Below are 24,311 nucleotides of genomic sequence, written 5' to 3' on the forward strand. Positions count from 1 at the left end.
ATTATTAACCTGGCCCATCGTGAGTAGCTTTATGCTCCTCATTTCTAGCTTTGTGAGAATCTTGTGCTTGAAATCTTCTCATTGAGCACACTCTGGCTGCTTGACCTCTGCAGTTACTGTTCACAGCTCATGGCACCCACTGTGTTTAGAAATGGTGGCCATGCTGAACTCGAGCACTCCTTTTCAGCTGCCTGTGGTTTTACCACTTCTTAATATGTTAAATTTAATTAGGCTGTGGTTACTAGCACCTTATTTTTCCGCCTGCCATTCTGTCAATGAATGTTTCCCTTGCATAGGTCAGAAGGCAGAAAGGAGAAGAGAAGATGGGGAGGGAACCCTTAGCTAACTCCGGGTCAAGCTCTCTAACCAAACAGAAGGGGATTCTGCTTCTGACTCGGTCTGTTTCCCAGTGTCTGTGGTACCAAGAGACCTTTTCAGTAATGGAAACAGTCCTTCTTTTACTCCTGTGCGCCATTGTCTTTCTTGACTTCATGCAGAGAATCACAGGGAACAAAATAATTGCGAGCATTACAGCCTTTCACTCTAATGACTTTGACTCTGTGCTGGGATAAATGTCTAATTACAAAGAATTTAGCACAGACCACATTAGTGGGTCTGATGTTTGCTTTGCACACAGACCCAACATCTGCTGGATTTTTGGTGTGGGATTTTGGTTATGGGACCTAAATCCCACTATTCTCTTAAAATGCATGTTTTGAAAAGAAGGTGCCCTTGTAATATTTTGATCCTAAAAGATATTGCATCATAGGTTCAGGCTGAAGGCTCACAGCTCCCAAGAAACTATAAGTAACTGATGTTAGATTCAGAGGTGCAGATCTAATCCCTAACATAACCCTAAAAATCAGAAGCTCTATTGCTGTTTGGATCATTAGGGTTAGCAGAGGCACTTGTGTGGCCATCTCCCCACCACTCACAGCAGCTGCACACAAATGATCCCCGTAGGGTGTCAATATGATTGATTCTAGAAAGTACATAAATACAACCTCTATTATTCTTATTCTGAACTTAGTGTGGGCAAAAAGAAGCCTATTTTCTACAAATGCATTGGCATCTTCTCTTAATTTCAGTTTATTCATTTGTAATATACATGGCAGGAAACAAATTCCATGTGCATTTATCTTTGGAAATAGCACAGCTATTTAATCATTTGTTTTCTATTAATATTTTTCTGATTCTTATGAACAATACAATCAAATATAACGTTTATTCAGATGCAGTTTTCTAATTTTGGGGGTTTTTTTGAGATAGAGTCTTGCAATGTCACCCTTGGTAGAGTGCTGTGGTGTCACAGCTCACAGCAACCTCAAACTCTTGGGCTTAAGTGATTCTCTTGCCTCAGCCTCTCAAGTAGCTGGGAGTACAGGTGCCCGCCACAACGTCAAGTAATTTTCTTGTTGCAGTTGTCATTGTCATTTAGCTGGCCCGGGCTAGGCTTGAACCTGCCAGCCTCGGTGCATATGGCTGGAGCTGTAACCACTATGTTACGGGGGGTTAAGCCCAGTTTTCTAATTTCTTTATAGTATTAAAAAACAGGTTGCCTAATTATCTAAATTAGTATGAGCCTAAGCTCAGGAACCAGACAGCCTGGGTTCAAACCTCAGTTCACATTAATTCCTGTGTGACCCTGGTCAAGTCCCTATACCCATCTGTGTCTCAGTTTTTTCACATCTGCAAAATGGGAAAAATTAGTAGGAAAACTTTCCAAGAATAGTGTGGAATAGATGAGTTTATTTATGTAAAGCCCTTAGAATGAGGACTAACACATAATTAAATGTCATATGTTATTATTATTACAATTTTGACATTGGCTTCCTAGAGTGGTCAGGCCTCTGTAGTTACAAGAAATATGTAGAGAGGAATTTAGATTAAGTCTTCCGAGTATGTGCTCTGCTTTTATAGTGTTTATAATTTTCAGTAGTAAACATGACTCTATATATTTAATGATCAATCAACTGAGTGCTTGACCTAAGTAATGGAAGGGTTGAAACTCATAATTTGGGCTGGTAAAAAGAATATAACTATGTTAGAGAAAATTTGGAAAATAGAAATATAAAAAAAAATTTTCTCACTACAGAGAGTGTAATGAAATTAGCATGAATATGACAAAAAAATGGATATTTAGCAACAATATAATTCTAATGTTGAGCAGCTATTAACTATTAAATTATATTTTCTTAGAAAATTAAGTTGGGATTCTTATAAGATTTCTAGTATTTTAACCATTGATTCTGGTTGTGAATGTTATTCAGAGAATTTTTGTTGTCCAGAAGCCATTTTGACTATACCAAACTAATGTTTCTGCTAGAAAATGTAATAGTCAAAGAAATATACATAGCATCTTTATGGAAACATGCTTTCAAAATAGAACTTTATGTTACATAATCTTATTTAATCTTGCCAACTCTGGCAGGTAGTATTTTTTTTTATCCCCATTTAATGTTTAAATAGAAAATAAAATTTAAAAATTTTCTGCTTATTTATAAATGTTGTATAAGGTATTGTAATTTTTTTCTATAAGTAATACTGATAATTTGTATGCTATATATAATTAGTATGTATTTGTTCTAGAAAACTTGGAAATAAAGCTGTAAAGAATAAATTTAAAAATTACTTGTAATTCACAATCTTGATATAATCTTCACCAATTTTGCATATTTTAAATCTTTCATATGTAGTTTGATTTCTGCATTTTAAAATTAACATTATAGGGGGTGGCACCTGTGGCTCAAAGGAGTAGGGCACAGGCCCCATATGCTGGAGGTGGCGAGTTCAAACTCAGCCCTGGCCAAAACAAATAAATAAATAATAAAAAAAAGAAAAGAAAAGAAACTCAAAATTTCAAAAAAATAAAAATAAAATTAACATTATAAGTATTTGTGTCAATCTAACTCAAACTATGAATTAAAACCATTCTAGTATTTAGATCTAATTAAAACACAATTTCTAATAATTAACTAATTTATTTAGTTAGTTACTTCTTGGTGGGCATTTAAGCTCTTTTCACATTCCCATTATTTTAAATATTTAGTACACTCAAATGAAGTTCTTCTCCATTTAAATTTCTTTTTCTCCTTAAGGAAATAATTATAGAAGTTGAATTATCAGTCAACAGGTGTGATAATTTTTTAGATTTTTTTTCATATGAACTGTCCAATTATTTTCCAAAAATATCATGAAAATTTATAGTCCCACCAGTAATATATGAAAGTGTCCATTTTAATTCACCTTTATGAATATTGAATATCAATTTTTTATCATCTTTTCCAATTTATAAGTGAAAATAACATCTTTTGGAGTTAATTTACATTTGTCTAATTACTATTAAATTAGATTTTTTCCCAAATATTTAATGACCATTCATATTAATTCATATATAAACATTGGTAATGATGATTTGAAAGAACAGAACTGTTTGAATGTTTGAAAATATTTACTTGAATATATGAATTCTTATTAATGGTTAAATTTTGGAAATGAGAACAAATTGTTTATGTTGCGTCTCATCCTCGTCTTCCTAATTTGTTCCAGCTGTACTAGGATTGTGTGCTGTAATGCCAATTACCTAAACTTGAATCCTTCATAGCCTAGTCTGTTGAAGTTGCCTCTTGCTACCTTTACCCACTGCCACTGTCTCAGTGAAAGTCTTTATGGTTTTTCCTGTCATCTGGATGCATGTGGGTCTTTTTTCCACATTGCTATATGTCCCTGAAGCATTCTGTTCCCCACCTTCATATCTTAATGATTGCTGTTGGATCACTGTTGTTATACCATAAAACTCCTTTGAAGGAAGTAACACTCCAATTATCCACAGTCTGGTCCTACATGCCTCTCCTACCTCTCAGCTGTATCTTTTTATTTCTCTCTGATTTCTCAACTCTTTCCCCCCCCACCATGCATGTCATGATTCAACTCCTTTGAAATTTCTACCATTCCTCTATGTGTCATGGCTCTGGTAATTCCATGTCTGGAACATGCTCTTCCCTTTGTCTGAAAATATTTCCTTCCAAAGAATAATTGCTTCTCATTCTTTAAAGTAGCATTTTTCAAACTGTGAGTTGCAGCTCATTAAAAGGTTATGAAATCAATTTAGTGAGTTAAGATTGGTAATTTTTAGTAGAATATAATGGAATATAATAGAAGTTAAAAGAGTGTAAAGTATTATTTCATAAAGGCGTGTGTGTGTGTCTTTTCAGGAGGTGAAAATGTAATTATTTGCTGTTGGTTATGTTTGAGAATTTTGAAACACACTAAGTCAAGTGTGTTTGAGTTTAAGTAGCCAACTCAAATATCATTTTTATCTCTAAACCTTTTCTTCTGTTCCCCTGAGCAACTAATTGCTTTCTTTTTAGTGTCTGCATGAATAGCTATACTTTTTAGAGTAATTATGATTTTTAATTGAGAGAAAAATTATATCTTATTATAGAACTTATCACCTTAACCTGGAAGAAATATGTTTACAAATCTATTTTGCACTTGTCACATGAGGTCCTTAAATATAGGAACCTATCCTAATAGTATGAAATCTAGCATTGAGTATCTTGACATTGACATTTAGTATAGATATTCAATGAATGTTTGGGGGGTAAATTAATGAATGAACCAATGGACAACATGAATAAAACAAAGTTGTAAAAGTCAGCTTCAGCTCCTTTGTTTTCAAATGGAGATATGATATATACAAACTTTGAATCTACTTATATAGCATCTTTTGTTTTGAAAGATTTTTAAAAACAACTTAAATCTTTCTAACATATTGTACTGCTGTACTGATGGCATCAGATGTGAGACAAAGATGCTTGCATACAAGATTAGTTCTTGAGCTTTTTTTTTGAGACAGAGTCTCTCTATGTTGCCCTCGGTAGAGTGCCGTGGTATCACAGCTCACAGCAATCTCAAACTCTTGGGCTCAAGAGATTCTCTTGCTTCAGCTTCCCAAGTAGCTGGGACTATAGGCGCCCACCACAATGCCTAACTACTTTTTTGTTGCAGTTGTCATTGTTGTTTAGCAGGCCTGGGCTGGGTTCGAACTTGCCACCTTCTGTGTATGTAGCTGGCACGGTAACCACAGTGCTACAAGCACTGAGCCAGTTCTTGAGCATTTTATCCTTTGAAATCTCGGGATCTTTTAGGTGTTCAGCAGCTCATTTAGCATGTCACCATATTGCAGAAGAAACCACACACCACCACAGCACCTACTTTATTAAAAATAAAAACAATCATAATTATGTTTGTAAAATGATAATTTTGTTGTAGCTATTTGTGTACATGGAGTCAGACATCTGGATATTTGGAAAAACGAATAATCAGCTTACTTTCTTCACTTATCAGGAATGCTGGAGTGTACTGTACAGTACAGTAAGTATCAACTACTCTGTTATGGTTCCATAAGAAGACTATAGAGCTTTTGGTGGAATGAATATTGGGATTGGACTTGTTCCTGAAAATAAGTGGCTGCTCAATAAATATTGACAGCAGTGTCTCATTTTTACTATCTCCAAGAAGTGAGAAGTGGCACCCCTGCTTTATTTCTACCTTGCCAAAGCATCAAAAGGATTACTTTGATACACATGCTATGTTTTCACTAGCTCATAGAATCATAGCATTTAGAAACATTAATTTTTCACCTCCCAAATGCTGTTAAAATTCAGTGAAATCATCAGGTTTCAGAAAACATGATATTTGGATTTAGAGTGATCTGAGTCTGAATCCCACTCCGGGCCATTATTTGCTAATTTGAACTGACCAAATCTTTATATCTCATTGAGTCTCAGTCTTATTATCTATAGCTGGAGGATCAAAATACATAATTTCAGGTATACTGTGGATATTTCAGCTTAGAAGGAATATGTAGACTGCCTGACTCCATGCCTAGCACACGACACATTGTCAGAATGCATGATTATTTTACCATTGTTGGTAGAAGAAAAGAGTTAGCTTGTCCTTACCATTAGTGAACTGTTTCTTTGGCTTTGGGATTAGTCCTACTCGACTATAATTTTAGGTATGAATAAAATTAAAACTCCTTGAATTGGGGCTGGTCTCCTGATTGAGGAGATAGCCTGACCCTGCACTTCAGAGCTCCACTCAGGCACCAAGTTCACTCTTCCTTCTCAATCTCTTTCTGGCTATGCCTTGGGGAACAAGAAGGATTTAAGTTACTAAATGAACTTGCCTTTTGTCTTGTTCATCTCACATTGTTACGCAATTTAAAAAAAAAAAATCTTGATGATGCTGCCTCCCTCAAAAAGGCCACATCAAAAGGTAGAGTTCACCAAAAATAATACACACTTTTTCCAAAGACACAAACAGTTCCTTGAAAAGGATGTTATGTTGTAATTTGTTTTGTGAATTCTATAAACCACAGAACATTTACTTACAGTAAAGTTTGACCTTTCTTCTTCTTTCCTTTTATGCCTACAAAGCTCCATCTTCCCTCCTTTTGAGAAGAAATAGAAAGGATAACATTCTCTTTAATTTAATATGTTGTATATACACACATATGCATATATATGATTTCATTAGAACACCGAGTTTAATTTTTAGCTAGGGTCCTTTGGATTTATGCAGCATATTTTATGGAATGCAATCACTTGTGCAAAGACCAAAGAGAGGCTCCTTTGAAACTTTTCAAAGAGCATATTCTGTGCTGCTCGTGGGGTGATGGGAAATGCAATATGTGTACTAAGCTCCACGTTGCACCCCACCGAAGGCAGAGAAATCCCTATGACCGATTGGATGGTAGTAAAATCTCTTTAGGGATTTTTGGGATAAAGAAAGTAATAACAAGAAATGGGCACATAATTAAGTTTCCAAAGTGCACGTGTCACCAGGGTCTTATTGTCCCTCTGGAGGGGAAATTTACTAATGGCTTAGGTAGACATTTTTCCTGCTATGAGCCCATTTCAAAAGAATCAGCCTTTCCAAACTCTCTAAACAATTCTCTGCTATTTGAGTTACAAGAACATTTTACTGTCATTTGTGTTCTAGTTTCTACTCATTATGGCAATGTTTTACAACCACTAGGTTGCCATGGAAATGAAAATAAACAAAGATTCTGAAAGATACATGTTGTAGAGACGGGTTCTGTCTCCCTTGCCTGAACCGTATGGGTTATGTTCTTCTGTGAATGGACTTTCTTCCTCAGTTATCCAGTTGATCTTCACTGCAGAAAACCAAATAAAAAATTTTGGTCAGATTTGTGTAAAATATTTTACCAAAATTTTCTAAAATTCATGACCTTTAAGAATAACTTGGGCTAAAAAGAGAGAGAAGATTCAAAAGAAGGAAAGAAGGTAAATGGGATGGAGTACTAAAGTAGGCATAAGAGAAATTGGAACTAAAAGTTTGCTGTGGACCCAGCATCTCTGTAGGCACTCACCAGAACCACAGCAAAAATGTACCTATTTGGACAGTCACAGGCAGTTTTGAAAGGGTTCAAAAAGGAACCAGTAATCCCAATGCATATGCTGGGGAAGACCCTTCTTTCCCTCTGACCCCTTTTAGCCCAGCATAGGTTACCCAGGACTTAGTTTTTTCTTAATCTGATTGTAGCAGAGTGACAGTTTTTCTAAATTTTTTCTTATTCAGTACAGAGTTCAACAAAGACAAAATCTGTCATTTCTATTGTGGTGTTTATATATAATAATTAGATAAGAATAACTTTATTCATTTGGATAGGCTGGAAATCTTATGATTTTTCTCAGTTTGCTATGTTCCAGTGTAGGATTTTGCCAAGAGGCAACATCATTCTACATGCCGAGGAAGGCCAAATATAATACTTTGAGAATAATAACATTATACTCCCTGACAGTATCCCAAAATGATGAAGAGGTGCTGTTGAGAAAGATGTATCTCTTGACTCTTAGCTCAGCGATACATTGGCAATATTTCTGAATTACTCAGACATATTACTGTCTACATGACACATTGTAGGCAAGGAAATTCCCGTAGTCTTTTCAAATATTCATTCTCTTCAAAAAACATAGAGTTCTAAAATTAGCACTGACATTTTAAAGCACTAAAGCAATAGAAACTTACTGAATGTCCTATTTAAAACTCTAATTAAAAGAGTGATCTTTCTCAACTAAGAATATGTACAGATACACATGCATGTACATATTCCTGACTAGAATATATTGTGTTATGTTGTGATACACATGTACTATTGGTATACAGGTCCCTTATTCTCATCAAGGATTCATGTAAAGACACAGAATACTATAATTAGCATCAGTATTTTAACATAGTGAAACAATATAAACTCACAATGCCATATTTAGAACTCCAATCTCTTTGTAATAATAAATCTGCTCCAGGACTATAGCTCATATAAACTGACTTTGGAAGTGAAATGGTTTGCTCTCCACCCTAGGTTCTAGAATCACGGGCAGTCAGTGGTTAATGTAACAACAATTTTGATCAGAAAACATGTTGGGCTTCCAGCAATGACTTTTCTTATCAAATGCAAGAGAGAGAAAAAAGGAAAACTGTGTCCCTTTGGTGTAGTAAATTGGCATAAAAAAATCTAGTATGTTAGAGTTGCATCTGATGTTAGATTGCCTAAGAGAATCCCACCCTACAAGACAATTTACCAAGGTTACACAATTCGAGGCAGTGCCAACAACAGAAACTGGATGTCTTAAGGTGGAGTTCAGTGATATTTCTACCCAGCTATGACTGAATGCTGAAGCCAGAGGATTCAATTTTGACTTTGAACCCAGCAGAAAACATTGCAGAGTTTGATGTCCCTTTTCAAGGCTTTTGGACAAAGAAACTCCACCCTTCCTCTCTCCTGTCTGTCTTTCATGTCACGTTCCCAGTGCTCATCATAGCCAGAGAGTGAGACAACTCTGCACTGGCAAAGTTCCCATTTTAATGACTAATTATTTTATAAATAAAAAAGAAATAGATACTTAGAAACATATCTAACTCAACAAACAAAATAGGGCAAGATAAGAGTATATTCAATTTGGCTAGAATTAAGGAGACAGAAAGAGAAAAGCTATAAAGAAATCAGGAGAGAAAAGTGTTATATTTAGAGGCCACTAGTTGGGCGTCATGGTGGGTGTCTGTAGTCCCAGCTAGTTGGGAGGCTGAGGCAAGAGAATCGCTTAAGCCCAAGAGTTGGAGGTTGCTGTGAGCTATGATGCCAGGACACTCTACCCAGAGTGACAGCTTGAGACGCTGTCTCGAAAAAAACAAACAAAAAAAAAAGAAAGAAACAGAGGCCACATCACATATATGTCACAAATTCTGGAGGTGTAAAAGGTTTTATCCCCATATTTTCCCTTATTGCAGTAATATGATATCTAGATTAAAACTAAATTAAATGAATATTTTGCATTATCATACTGATTCTGCTTTTGCGCCTGGAGAGTTTTGTAGCCAGCTGGACAAGAGAGTTATGAACAATTTTTATGATTGTACTTAAAGCAAAGCCTCACAGGCAATGAAGTGAAAATAGCAATATGGATGGCCTTTCACCAAAAGAGGTATTTCAGATATATTTGTGAAAGATACTAAGGCTGAGGAAGAGTGAGCGACCGAGAAGGCATCATAGGATGTTCTACTTGACAATTATTTATTGAGTATCCACTATGTGCTGGACACTCCGCTACGTCACTGGATGTATCTGTGAGAGAAGAGGCGATCAATTTCTTCCCTTTGAGACTTTGCATCCAGTGGATGAACCAGAAAATAAACAATAAGCATGGTACCAGGACATAAGTGAACCATGTATCACTTTGGAAGATAGTGGGTATTATGGGAAAAGAAAGCAGAATAGAAATGTTAGGAATGAAATAGGTGGGGTTGGTGTGGAAGAGGGCACCAATACTTTTTGAGAAGTATTACGTAACTATTTAAGGGAGATGAGGAACCTGGGCATCTGGGGAAGAGCACTCAGATAAGGGAATAGCTGGTGTAAAGTCCCTACAGTAGCATGAACATGGAGGTACAGATATCTCCTTGAGATTCTGATTTCAATTATTTTGGGTAAATATCCAGAAGAAGGAGTGATAATATATATGGTATTCATTTGGAAAATGTACAGTATTTACACAGGGTGTCTATGAAGTTCATGTGCAATTTGAAATTGCCAACTATTTTAAATTGCACACAAACTTTATGGATACCCTGTATTGTTAATCTTTTTGCAGAACTTCCACATTGTTCTCCATAGTTGCTACACAATTTTCCATTCCCACCAACAGGGCACAAGGATCCCAGTTTATCCATATCAAACAACTTAAGTGTCCATCAATGGATGAATGAATAAAGAGAATGTGGTATGTACATATAATGGAATAGTATCCAGCCTTAAAAAGAAACAAGGAAATACTGCTATACACAACATGGATTAACTGGGGGATATCATTCTAGGAGGTTTTTTTTTTTTTTTTTTTTTTAACAGAGTCTCACTTTATTGCTCTCAGTAGAGTCCTGTGGCATCACAGCTCACAGCAACCTCCAACTCTTAGGCTTAGATGATTCTCCTGCCTCAGCCTCCCAAGTAGCTGGGACTACAGGCACCCACCACAATGCCCAGCTATTAGGGATATCATTCTAAGAAAAATAAGCCAGCCTTCTCTATGGGCTCATATCTAAACTTGTACCTCCTCCATGACTTTCTGTATAAATTGCTTTTTCCCTTAGTCTGTACCTGCTTCATTGTTTGTTTACACTCTGTCCTTCTGCCCTGTTAAAATGGAAACCCCATGAAGATAAGAGATCAGGGTCTTGTTTGCTACCATCCTTGGCCAGCACCTAATGTCCAAGCTCACTTTCCGTATTCCCTCTGGCGGACTTTCTTCAGATTGTTTCTTCTCTGTTGATTTCCACTCTCCTCTGTCTTATTGTACATGCCAGAGTACTGTGCCATACTGCAAAGATGTGTTTCCATCTGCCTTTCCCTCTCATCTATGGCCTTCTTGGTGGCAGAGCTGCAGTGAATTTTTGTCTTTGAATCCTGACACCATCCCAGTGCTCAATAAATGACCTCTAAATGAAAACAAAAATATTGTTGAATAACTCTATAGGTGAAGATGCTTGGAAATTTGCTCTGAGATTTGATTCTTGCACTGATTGTGTACAATGAGTGGGGAGCTTCTTCTATCCTTCACTCAGCACATTCTGGAATGAGTCATGGGAAATTACTGGTGCAGTTCAGCTTAAGGACAACACTTGACTCAATGTCAGTGCAACCAATTGTTTGGCCATTGACTAGAAATGAAATACTTCCAGAGACTGACTCTAACTGAGGAAGTTCAGAGGCAGAATCAATTATTCCAAATCTCATGGAAAAAAAATCCAGAATGGGATTCTCTTTTATTTACTGGGTTTAGTATCTAATCACATAATCTCTCTCTTATTTTTTTAACTATTTTTTAAATACTTTTTAAATTGTTTTGGATTCATAGAGGGTATAAAGAATTAGGTTACACTGATTGTGGTTGTTAGATAAAGTCCCTCTTGTGGACTTATGTGCCCTGCCCCTGAGAGATGTGCCATATGCTATAACCCCATATCCCCTTTCCTTCTCCCTTCTCCACACTCCCTCATTCCCCTACCCTCTCCCCTTGTATTATATCACCTATGGCCTTCATATCAAAATTGAGTACCTTTAATTCTCGCTTCTTCATTCTTGTGATGCTTTACTAAGAAGATTGTGTTCCTCCTCCATCCAGGTTAATACAAAGGTGTAAAGTCTCCATCTTTTTTTTTTTTTTGGCCAGGGCCAGGCTCAAACTTACCACCCCTGGTATTTGGGGCTAGCACCCTACTCCTTGAGCCACAGGCACTGCCCTAAAGTCTCCATCTTTTTTAATGGCTAAATAGTATTCCATGGTATACATATACCACAGCTTGTTAATCCATTCTTGGATTGGTGGGCATTTAGGCTGTATCCGTGATTGTAAATTGAGCTGCGATAAACAGTCTACTGCAAATGTCCTTATGATAAAATGACTTTTTTTTCTTCTAGGTAGATGCCCAGTAATGGGATTGCAGGATCAAATGGGAGGTCTAATTTGTGTCTAATTGAGTCTAATTTCATACTTCCTTGCAAAAAAGCTGTATTAGTTTGCAGTCCCACCAGTAATGTAGAAGTATTCCCTTCTCTACACATCCACACTCTTTTTTTATTAGTAGTAGTATTCTCTTTGTCTCCCTTCATTTATATAAGCTCAATATACTCTTAATAGCACGGATCTCACCTAAGATAAAGACATACAGGGGAGAAGGACATGCTTTTCCAGAAAAGCATGCTAGAATCACCTTTGGTAGGTGAAAACAATAAAGCATACATGTCATTCTCATCCCTTTGATGATGTGCTTCTAGCACAGAAGCATATGTACAAATCATCACTGTACTCTCTTCATCTCCTACAGCATGTCAACTACTTTTGCCTTATGCCCATCTATTTCTTTATTTCCTCATTTTGCAGAAATAAAGCTTATAATCTCAAGTCAAAATTCAAAAAGCGTACATTGGAAATAAGTTTCTTATTTCTAACATGCATTAAAGTATTTTCTTTGTTACATACTTCAATACTAGTATGTAATGGCTGGAAGTAGAATTAAAGTTTAAAAATGGTTTATCCTCAGAATATAAGGACATTGAATGCTACTGATTAGAATTTGGCGGTAGCAGTTTCTATTTCTTTGAAGATATACTTTTTCTTCTTTAGGGGTCTCTGAGGATCTGAAGAGTCATGAGAATATGTGTAAGTGTGTATTTTTTTGATACATAGATCTTCATACTTGTTGGACTTATCAAACTCACAAACTTGAGTATTCTTCGGTTTCTAAAAATTATCTTCTGTTGTTAGTTGATAATTTCCTCTCCTGTCTGTTTTTAGATCTTTCAGAGACTCTTATTCTTCAAATACAAGGCTTCTGCAGTAATCCTTTACATTTTGTTTCCCCTCTTAACATTTTACCTCTTTGCTTCCTCTTCTGAGGGAATAATTCAATTTTATTTTTCCAGACCTACTAATTTTTGAACTTGGGCAATGTTAGTTGTTATCTTTAAGTACTTCCTTGTTCTTTGTTCTTTTTCATAACAGCATATCTTTGTATTAAAGCTAAAATATTTTCTTATATCTCTTTGAGGGTATTATTTCTGTTGCTCAAACTATCTTGTTTCATCCAGACTCTTTGATATTTTTGTTTGTTTTAATCTTGCTTTATACTGCTGGGTTTTCTCATATGCCAGGTGATCTCTGCTTTTTCATTGATATTTAAGAAAGTTTGGTGTCAGTTCTTCCTGTGGCTGTGTAAATGGGTCAGTTGAGAGCTCTATATTAGCTGGCGTGGGACAGAGTATGTGGACCACCAAACTCACTCCGGAGATAGCGTTGCAGAAGAGGGCTCTCAGTCTCAGAATCCTCCCCAGTAACAAACAAGGAGGGCTGTATCTTAGGGCACCAGTATGTACCCTAGCTTTATCTATATACATCTTTTCTTGAAGAAAGGCAATCTTGCTGTTTTGCCTGGTTGCTGGCATAGAGGAAATGTGTTAAGGTGTTCGGATATCATCTGGTGTATTAAGCCACCGATACGTCTCTGCTTTCCTGTTGTAGACCTGCCTCTTTCTTTCTTCACCATAACCACTTCCTCAGTGGGGTTCCCCTGAACAGAGTGTCTCCCGTCTCTGCTGTGGCCCTGTGCATGCGTGTTCAGGGCAGTAGCCCTCTTTCGTGTTTCACTGTTTTCAGTATTCTCCCAGTCAACTTTCCCTTTTCTGGAAGTTTGTTAAAAATATGTTTGCTGACAACTACCCCGTTCCTTTCTGTTGTTATAAATGTATTTATTGTATTCTGGTACTTATTAACATTTTATTTTGAAGTCATATTGTAATTACAGAAAAGACGTCAAAACAGTACAGAGTTCCTATATGTTTGATACCCAGAGTCTATGAATGTTAAAAACTTACATAAGCATAGTCCAGATATCAACATAAGAAGTTAATATTTGTACAATCCTTTCAGCTAAAGTAGAGATGTTATATGGGACTGAAGTTTTTCTGCGACTGTTCTTTTTTGCTGTTCATAATCCGATCCGGGCCCCTACATTGCCTTAGATGTTGTATCTCCTTAGTCTCCTTCAATCTGCACCAATCACTGCTCTTCCTTTGCCTTCCATGGCCATGACTTTTGAAGAAAACTGGCCGGTCATTTTTTTCAAATGTTCTTCAATTTATATTCACCTAAAGTTTTCTTGTTATTAGATTTTAGCACCAATACTGTAGGACTAGTCTGCCTCCCTCAATGCATCAGAAAGAACAGCAGGCAACCTCAACTTTGATCACGATGTTGAGTTGGTGTCTGTGGTTTTCCTTCTGTGATATCCTTTTCTTTCTGGGAAGATACATTGGAATTATGTAAATATCATGTTTCTCCTCAAATGTCTGTTCACTAATTTCAGCATCTATCCATGGATCTTGCTTGCAGCAATTATTTCTGTCTTGTTCAAATGGAGATTTGCTATTTCCCTCAATTCTTCTATGTTTAAGAGTTGATATTTTTCTGTAGGAAAGAGCCATTTCCTCTCCGCTCTATTCAGTATTTATTCTCTCAGTACAGACTCAGTCTTTGACTCTATGGATTATGCTCGGATACTATCATTATTTACTTTGTTTCTCAAATTGTTCCAGCCTTGACCTTTGAGAGCTCCGTCACTTGAAGTACCCTTTTGACATGTGCCCATCTCGTTTTGAGCATTTCATTACTTTCTGTCACTGGGAGTTGTTCCAGAGTTGCCAGGCATTTCCCCTGAAGCGGTCCTGGATCAGCCACTTCTTCAAGGACCCCTGGGTCCTTTTTATTAGAAATTGATATTAGAAAGCAAGATGTGGGTACTAAGTGGGTTCCTTGCTTACTGGGGCACCATTGCTTTGAGGAAATACATGCATTATATGGATACAGTCCCATCAAGAGTTATTTCTGTGTGTATTTACCTGATATATATGTAGAGAGGAAATGACTCTCTCTATATAAAACATTGAGGTCATATATCTATATTCCTATACTTCCTTTTCACTGGGATTTGGGTAAAGATGAGTGGCAAACACATTTACTTCGTTTGCCATCTTTAAACAGAAAATCCCATTCTTTAGATACAATTTTAAATAAATTCCTTCAAAGATCTGTTCTGTGTACAGAAACTGAAATTGCTTTTTATATTTAGTACCCCCCAAAACATTTTTCAATCTTTCAGACACCATAGATCTTTGGAATAAATATCAATCTGGGCAGGCATAAAAATAACAGTTAAAATCCCTCCATGGACCTTCCTAAGATAATTGCCAAAATAAAGAGATTTGTGGAGTCCTAATTTCATAAATACATCAGAGAGGTGGGCAAGAAAGCATTTAATGTCAACAAAAGGGAAATAAATATAACTCAGTCTAAAAGTGAGCATGTCTTTAAGCTAAAGTGGTGTTTGTAACAGAATAGACACTCACTATATATTTGTTGAGATGAATGAAGGAACTTTACCAATACCACCATCTATGAACATCTGTTGCCAGATGCTTCTTCATGTAATAGAAAGCACACAGGATATATTGTAGCATAACATCATTTAACTCTGTTCTCATCATGCATCACTAATTCACTCAATGAACAACTATCACTCGGACATAATTCCAGACATGTATATTTTTAAGTGGGAGGAGTCTATCAGATGATGTATCTTTTTTCAGAAATTTTCATCTTTCTCTTATTTTCTTAGAGCGAATTCAAATTTATAGGATTAGTCCTGCAAGATGGAACATTTAAAAAACCTTCATAAAATTGTAAAACCCATATGTTTATGAATTCAGGAATGACCTACATAACAAATGTGCTCTTTGCTTCACATCGAAAGCAGAGATTCTATATATTCAGAGGTATTTGGCATACAGAGATCTATTTCCCCCTATAACTGCACTAAGATGTATTTATTAAAAGAATATTTGCATTGGAACAAAACTCTACTCTTTTCTACCTCAAGTTTCCAATGACAGAGCAAATTTCTATTACTTTGATCTGAAGTTAGAATAATTTTTTTTTAATTTTTGGGAAAAAATGGGAATTTATAAAAATGTTTTGTGTGGGAATGTTTGTGTATCTCTTTATATTTTTAGATTTGTGCCTTCATTTTGATGGAGTGTATTATCCAGTAGCTACCTCTGAAAATATTTGTGAGAGATTCCGTTTTTTAAGATTTAAAAGTCTGAAACTCTATTCTACTTTTGGTTTTGATCAGCAGTTTAGATGGATATGGAATTCTATATTTAAAAAAAAAATCCCTTATGGCATCGTGCAGTGGTGATACTTGTAGTGCTAACCCTCTGGGAGGCCCAGGCAGGTGGATCACTCGAGCTCAAGAGTTCAAGACCAGCTTAAGCGAGAGGGAGACCCACATCTCTACTAAAATAGAAAAAACAAGTTGGGCCTTGTGACAGGCACCTGTGACAGAGTGAGACTCTTGTCTCAAATGAAATAAAATTAAATAAAATAACTACCCTAGACTTGGCCTCAGATGTTGATTCTCCTATCTAAATCTTCTAAATTTCTGATCCATTGCTCCCAATTTTCCCAGTCTCTGGGCTTTGTTGTACTTTCTGAGAGAGCTTGTCAGCTTTCCCTTACAATTTAATACATTTTTATGTTTGTAGTTTTCTCTTTTTTAGTAGCACCCTCTTCTCATTTTGTAGATGTACTATCTTATGGCTGTAAGGATAATCCTAATATTTCAACTTCCCTGCATTTTCTCGGTCTCTTCGCTGCATTTTCTCTGGTTTTCTGAGTTTATTTCCTTTTATTTATTAGTCTTTATGTGAGTTTTTTTATCTTTCACACTAGAAGCTTTCTTCAAACAGAGACGATCCATCATATTTGAAAAAGGAATGCTGAACAAAGGTGTGACTGAGTGGGGCTTTTGACTGGTGACTCACTGTGGGATTCATTATGGGAAGACTGGGAAAACAAGCAGACTTTGGGGCTGAGTGACACGCAACTGTCAGACTCTCTGGGTATTTCCTGTGAGGTCAGTCAGCTTCTCCAGAAAAAGAGGGAAAAATCAGCTCGCTTTTTGGGGCTTCTTTGTAGGCACTTACACACTGTAAATCATCTCCATGTTTCTATATTCTTAAGTAATGGCGGCACTCTTTGTCTCGTATCTTGCCCCTTTCTCTGCTGGAGATATGTGCCTATGTAATATATTCAATATCTGTGTGTAAAGAAAAACTTTAAAGGAGAAGATAGTAAGTGAGATGCCCTCAAGGTTGGGTGAAATTAGACAGGTATAGATTAACTTGGAAAAAAGAAGAAAGAAAAGGGAAGGGAAGATGGAAATGGATTACTATGAAGTGTATGATTTCATAAACAACTTTGTTCAACCATTTACATACTGATTTTTATAAATGCATGATTTGTTCATTAAGGGTGTTCGTACGATTAGTAAAAATTAAAAAGCGAATCTTGATAAAACATTCTTGATTATTTAAGAAAACTTATTCTAATATCTAACATTCCAACAGATAACATATGGCTATTTCACTTATGTAAAATAGAGAAATGATTATATGGGATATTTTTTATGAAAACTACAATGTAAGAGTTGATATTATAGGAAAGGGATAGAATCTATATATCTCTTTGATAACATAAAGGCAGCAGAAATTCTTAATTTTGTTGAAGAAAAGAATAATGAAATTTTGCATAGTAAATAAGATTAGGTTTGCACATAGTTTCACTGATGAGCCAATTCAGATTTACCTGGTTTTCCAGTTGTTGGAAATACTACTGTGGACGTTACTTACATATGCATTTATGAGCTTGAAGGCTAGAAATTTCATGACAGTAGTGGATTCATTAGAGAACATACTTTGTTAATTTATATCTCTAAGTTTCAATTAAATTATTTTCATTTTATAACCTGCAACTTTCTGTTTAGGATGTGCAATTAAATTTTTTGAAATATAAAACTAGTATATGATCCCTGAAGAGCATCTGGGACATTTACAAACATAAACAACTTAAAAACACAAATTGTGTGCCTGCTCAAGGATAACAATGTAATATTAGTTTTAGTTATCGCTCTCAAACATGCAATCCAGAACTTGATTCTTTTTGAATTCACTGCAGTATGCAGTTTCCCCATTTCACTAAATAGTCTTTGAAATTTGAATTTTTATGATGGCATACTGGTCTAGAAGCCTATGGCAATTTTTTTTTAATTTCATAAAGCCCACTTGCTTCCAAAAATTCATTTTCTTTCCAAACCAACACTGATGAAAAAGGGGTTAGGCAGCCCCACGAAGGCTGAAGAGTGTTGAAGTGTCTGAGTGGCACCAGCAGGGGGTGCTGTCATGGATGGGGCCGCCTCCTTCCTGGTGTGTCTGACTTTGGTCTTATTTAACATTATAGTCTGGATTCTATTAAGGGAATTTTGTGTTTTTCCTCTGCAAGAGTCACCCCCTACCACGAAAAATATTTAAAAATGTTTTTTTTTTTTTAAGTTGGAAAAGCAAACTTTTTCCCCAAAGAAATTTATAGTTCAAATTTACACCAAGTTCTCACTAACTGGAGCAAGCCGGGTTTTCACTAAAGCTTCAACTTTCCTCTGTAAAACATTAGTCACTCCCTTGGAAGAAGCAGGTTTTTTTTTTCATAGGCAGTGGGATAAAACAGCCACAGATGTGTGTGTAACATGACAGGCTTTAGAATGTACCTGCAAAGCATTCTAGAGAAAAGATGAAAGGAGAAAGTCTGAATTGGGATGTTGAAGTAACAGTGGTTCAGTATTAAGGAAATGATAAATTTTTGAGCCATTTGAATAGTGTTTTCTTTCCCCCTTGTCTTTTTTCTTGGGGAGTTCTTGAGGTTGTGCCAAGTCGTTTTCACTAAACAATTTCTGAAGGTATTTGCCATTCCCATGTGTGACTGGCTGCCTTTTTACTGCGCAGGACCATCGTGAACCCTGTGGCCAAAGAGTTTGATCCAGACATGGTTCTAGTGTCTGCTGGATTTGATGCATTAGAAGGCCACACCCCTCCTCTAGGGGGGTACAAAGTGACAGCAAAATGTAAGTATCTCTTTCAGGACTTTATAAAATGCTATGATATCATGACCTCTGGATAGACAGTTAAAGATAGAGGGCACCTTTTACATGCGTCCTGTTAACTTGGGTGAGACATTTGAAAATGATTCAGATGGTGTTTATTGCTCTGTCAGATTCACGTCTCTGTAGATGTTGGCCTTTAAGAAAAACAAAGTTAAATTGTTTCTTTTGGTGGACATAGCAGGACCTTTCAGAAACGTTATGCTTTTCAGGAGACCTGTTTTGCATTTAGAGGCAGAAGAGATAGAGCTTCTGTTTAAAATATGCTGAATCACTGGAGAGGGGTCCCCGGCCTAGAGCAGCAACTGGGCTTTTTTGCAATGATTACATAAGTCATTGTTTTCATGCCAGCCTACATAGGGTAAAAACAGCTATTTGCCAATAATGTTCCGTTCAAGCACGTTTCAACACAGAAGTGTAATTCCACTTGCTCTGAGGCTCTGTCCACGTCCACAGGCAACCCTCCTGATCTCTACTGGTCTTCTGTAGTATTGCAAAAAAGGAACATTTTGGCTGTGTTCCTTAGCAGCTAGATACCAAAAGAAGAAATGAATATTGAATTATAGTGCATTTGAATTACATAACCTAATGGAATGTGGCCAGAAAGAAGCTTTGTTTAGGAATAATTCCCTTGCTCTCTGAGTGTGAAAACAAGGCATGTATATAGTCCACACATAAATCTATGCTGGCACTATAAATGCCTATTGAAAAAAAAAGAAGAAAAAAGTAAAATTACACAAAGAATAGGCCCCACAATTATATGCTTCAGGGGGGTGTTCAAAGGCAAACATCACCAAAACAATCCAAATAGTTTTAAGTGGGAGAGATGAGTTTGGAGCGAATTTGCTGTATTAACTGAAAAACAAAACAAAACAAAAAAAAAAAACAACAACAAAGAAACAGCATCATGCCAACCGTTGTTTTCAGTTGGCTTCTCATAAGAGAGAGTTTTCTGCATTCTAATTGTTCCAGTAACATTGTTAGGTAGTCGCTATTTTTAACATCTATTATTTACCCAGGGTTCTTGGTGCCTTGTTGTCTATTAAAAACACATTAACAAGGAACTCCACAAAGAAAAATAAAGCAAAATGATTCACGATTTTCATAAAATTGAACAGAAATGTGATTTTTCATATCAAATATCTTTACAACTCTATTTTTCTCCATCTTTATGAAACTCCACTTGAAGTGGAGTGCCTGTTAGGTGCCTGTTTCCTAAGAAAAGCCAACAGACATGTTTTAAGTGACGTGACTTCCTTCCACTCGAAAGGAAGTCAGTCTTTTCACCATAGATAAGCTGTATTTGGGTCAAAACTGGCGAATAGTTTAGTTTAAATAAAGAAAAAAAAGTTTGTACAACAAATTGAGATAAACCCAAACACACAGAAAGCAAAGACAAATCCAGAAAAGGTGTTTTTTGCAGCTAAATACAGGAATCTCCCTCAGGAGAAAGGCAGGTTTGTGTTGGGGTCTTTTTCACCTTGCCAAGGGGACAGGTTGTAACAAGTCCAGTTCTGAGACCTACCTATAAGGGATTCATCCTTGTGTGCACTCGTTTTGTTCATTTTTTTCCAAATCAATTTTGAATCTCAGATATGTCAAAAGTAGAATAGAAATAGCCTCACTGCCCACCAACCCAGGAATGGATTAACAAACTGTGGTATATGTATATCATGGAATAGTATTCAGCCACTGAAAAAGATGGAGAATTTACATCTTTTGTATTAGCCTGGATGGAGGTGAAACACATTCTTCTTAGTAATGCACCACAAGAGTGGAGAGGCAAGAATCTAATGTACTCAATTCTGAAATGAAGACAATTGATGACTTAGTACCTGGTGGGGGGTGGGGGAACTGAAGAACAGACAGAGGGAAAGAGGGCGGGGGTGGGGGTCATGGTGTGTGACATACTTTTGGAGGCCAGACACAATTATAAGAAGGACTCTACCTAACAAATGCGATCAGTGTAACCTGGTTCCCTGTACCCTCAATGAATCCTCAACTGTTAAAAAAAGAAAGTAGTAGTAGCCTAATTTCTTTTGGTCATAGGTGAAAGAGATATGAGTTCTCTCGCTTTTAGCCTTGGGACAGTGCAATCTTCAATATGTTTTATTCCTTTATCTATTTGAGGGGAAACTCTTCATTGCCTTTTATCCTAGAATAAGTTTATGTATAGGGACTGGGTGCGGTGGCTCACGTCTGCAGTCCTAGCACTCCGGAAGCCCAAGGCACATGATTTGCTTGAGATCAGGAGTTGGAAACCAGCCTAAGCAAGAGTGAGACCCTGTCTCTAAAAATAGCCAGGCATTGTGATAGATGTTTGTAGTCCCAGCCACTTAGGAGACTGAGGCATCAATTGAGCCCGAGGTTTTGAGGTTGCTGTGAGCTATGATGCTATAGCACTCTACCCAGAGTGACATAGTGAGACTCTGTCTCCATAAAAAGAATAAGTTTGTCTGTAATCTGCCCAACTACCCTCCTTTCAGCCCCGGTCTCTCCATAAGGGTTTCTTCTCTTACACGTTATGTCTTTTCTCTTCTCTCCTGTTAAGTGCTTGTTTCCTAAAAAAAGCCAACAGACATGTTTTAAGTGACATGACTGACCTTTTGTTGAGTATTTCCAATTTAATAAGGAAAATATATGCAACGAAGAGAAAGCCTCTCAGAGTCCAAATAGACGATAGAGGAGGCTATATGAAATAGCACGCATAGCTCAGAGATGAGAAAACTAACTTGTTTTACTATCTAAAATAACTGGGGTTAAAAACCAAATTGCTTATCCTGAGTTTATATTTAGGTAAAATTCCAGAAGGCATTGACTGGATTTGTCCCCTTCAGAAGAAGAGAAGATGTTTCATAAAATGCATGAGTATAGAAAATTCAGCTGCACCCTGCAGGGGCCATCTTGGCGCCTAAGACCCTTCACTTCCATAAACAGTCCGTGATAGACACTGAATAGTTGTGGTGCTTTAATGAAAAAGGACAAAGTCTGGCATCTGGGCAACTAGGTATATCATCGCATATAGACCTGAGTTTGCCGCCTATATTTTCTAAAGATGTTGTCATGTTAACTGGGCAGAAGCTAGAATTCCTGAACAGCACAAGGGTTATTCTACGAATATTTCGCCTCTGGGTCTCCTTGTTTGCTGTCTAGCCACCTGGTGGACGCATTTCGATTGTTTTGGTCTGGAAGTTCTGGGCAGGCAGTTAATATTGGGCTTTCACTGACTTATGTCAAGTGTCATTCCCCATTGGGGAAGAGTCCCAAAATGAAGTTAGAAATGGGCTAAAATGTAAAGAAGAGGTGGGTAGAAGGTACAAAACTAAATTCTTCTCTCAATGTTTTCTAATTCTGGCAAAACTCATCTCTGCTCCAAGCAGAAAATTTGATGATTATTTTAGAGAGTATTTTTGAGGATACTACCACATCAGAGATGCTAAAATTATGTTTTCTTAGCACACTGAATCAATCTTTTAGAATAATTTTATTTTCTACCTCTGAAAGGAAAAGAGAAATCAAGTAAGAACAGCTCGGGTTTTGTTTGGTTTTAAACAGCGAATCGGCTACCTGATTAAAACAAGTAAAAGGTTGGTGCTTTGACCAAAAGTCTTAGTTCACTTACAGAGGTGATTTAAAATTAAAATTGATTCTCAGCTCGTCAAATGTTTCCTTCCTCTCTTCTCTGATTCTTTTATATGTGAAATGTTCTCTTATGTGAAACTACAACAAAACTATTGGGACTGGTTTTGCTAAAGTTTTAAATAAATGATGAATTACTTATGTAGAAACTACGCTGTTCTTTCAATTAAGGATCAGGGTAAAGCCCAATCTGAAAGGAATAAATACCTTTGTGACCTGCTTTAAACCCAACATCAAAATCTACCTTAGAGTTATCAGTTTATCTTTCCAAAGACTCTGATTCAGATCTAATTGTCCTCGGGTTACAGTTTAAGAAGGTTGTCATGACAACTAAGTGCCATGTTCAAACAATAAAATTGATTCGCCATATTGCAGCACCCCCTGGCTTTATAGTGTTGTTAAGGTTTTAAAAAAGGGTTCTTTAGTTCAAAATCATTTTACTGCAAAATATATTTTTCTTCCTTTTCAACACATATAAACATTCTCTGCTTTCATTGGTGTCAGACTGAATTCATATGTGCAAATTGCTTTTATCATGTGAATAAGAATGTTTCTTTCTTTGGAATAATGCAAAAGGCATTGCGAGATGATAGCCGGGTCTGATAAAAAATACGTTCTGTTTATAAACTTATAAAATACGTTCTTTTAATAAACATTTTACAGTCCTTGAGATAGAAACCATTCCCCTCAGCAAATATACAACTGTTATTTTGACAAGTGAAGAATAGCTAATAGTTGGGGAGGGGAGATCAAATAACGCACCTTAGAGTCTTGAATTACCTTTGATAGAAAGTTTTATTCCTTTTTAGTAATCCTCTCATTCTTCCTACCCCCCGCACAGTGTATGACAAGTAGAAAGCATTGTTTAGGGGCAGATATGAATTCATACAAACTGTGAGTTATTCTTGGGGAAATACGAAGATTCCTTGATTAGTCAATCCTCTAAAAAGAGACTTATGCGCTATTTCAATCAAGAGATAAGTGCCAAGAAGCAAGCTCTACCGGATATATGAGCCTATGTTGTCCACGTCATCTGCTAATAATGCATGTATGAGCTTCATTTCTGGTGCACATATACACTAGGACCACTGTGAGGTGACTACCTAAGGGACTGTAAGAAACTGGTCAACATGTTGAGGTGGTCAACAGAAGGAACTAGGCCCACCACACTGACAAGTCCATGTGGCACATGCCCAGTCTATGGAAATGAGGTCAACTTAAGGAAGTGGTCATTTCAGACCACGCTCCCTATTTTTCACGGTGCATTCTGCACAAGAACCAAAGAGGGACTTTACTCTTTGGCTCAAAATTCCGACAAGCCAGTATGTCTGTCTGTTATGTTCTCAAGCAACTACATGGCTTCCTGCAAAGACAGGGGAAGTAGGTTTGTAAAACACTTAAGAATTTATACCATGCTGTTAACTTATATACATTTAATGGCAAGGTAAAAAGGAAAAATGACAGCATGTAAAAATAACAAATCTTTAAATTTGGGAATGGTTTTATTTTTATTTCCAATGAAAACCAGAAGATTCCTTTAATTC

The 24,311-nt window shown here is 36.6% G+C and overlaps 1 protein-coding gene across 2 annotated transcripts in view; it reads left to right on the forward strand.

The window, feature by feature from the left end:
• Nucleotides 1–24,311, forward strand: part of HDAC9 (histone deacetylase 9) — a 906,973-nt gene that overhangs the window by 761,766 nt on the left and 120,896 nt on the right. For both annotated transcript variants that reach the window (XM_012804388.2, XM_003788483.2), the window contains exon 22: nucleotides 18,974–19,092. In XM_012804388.2, the coding sequence (XP_012659842.1) occupies nucleotides 18,974–19,092 (119 nt within the window). The remainder of the gene's footprint in view (nucleotides 1–18,973; nucleotides 19,093–24,311) is intronic.

Source organism: Otolemur garnettii, unplaced genomic scaffold, assembly GCF_000181295.1.
Source record: "Otolemur garnettii isolate 467f Iridium unplaced genomic scaffold, OtoGar3 scaffold00028, whole genome shotgun sequence".
NCBI classification, from domain to species: domain Eukaryota; kingdom Metazoa; phylum Chordata; class Mammalia; order Primates; family Galagidae; genus Otolemur; species Otolemur garnettii.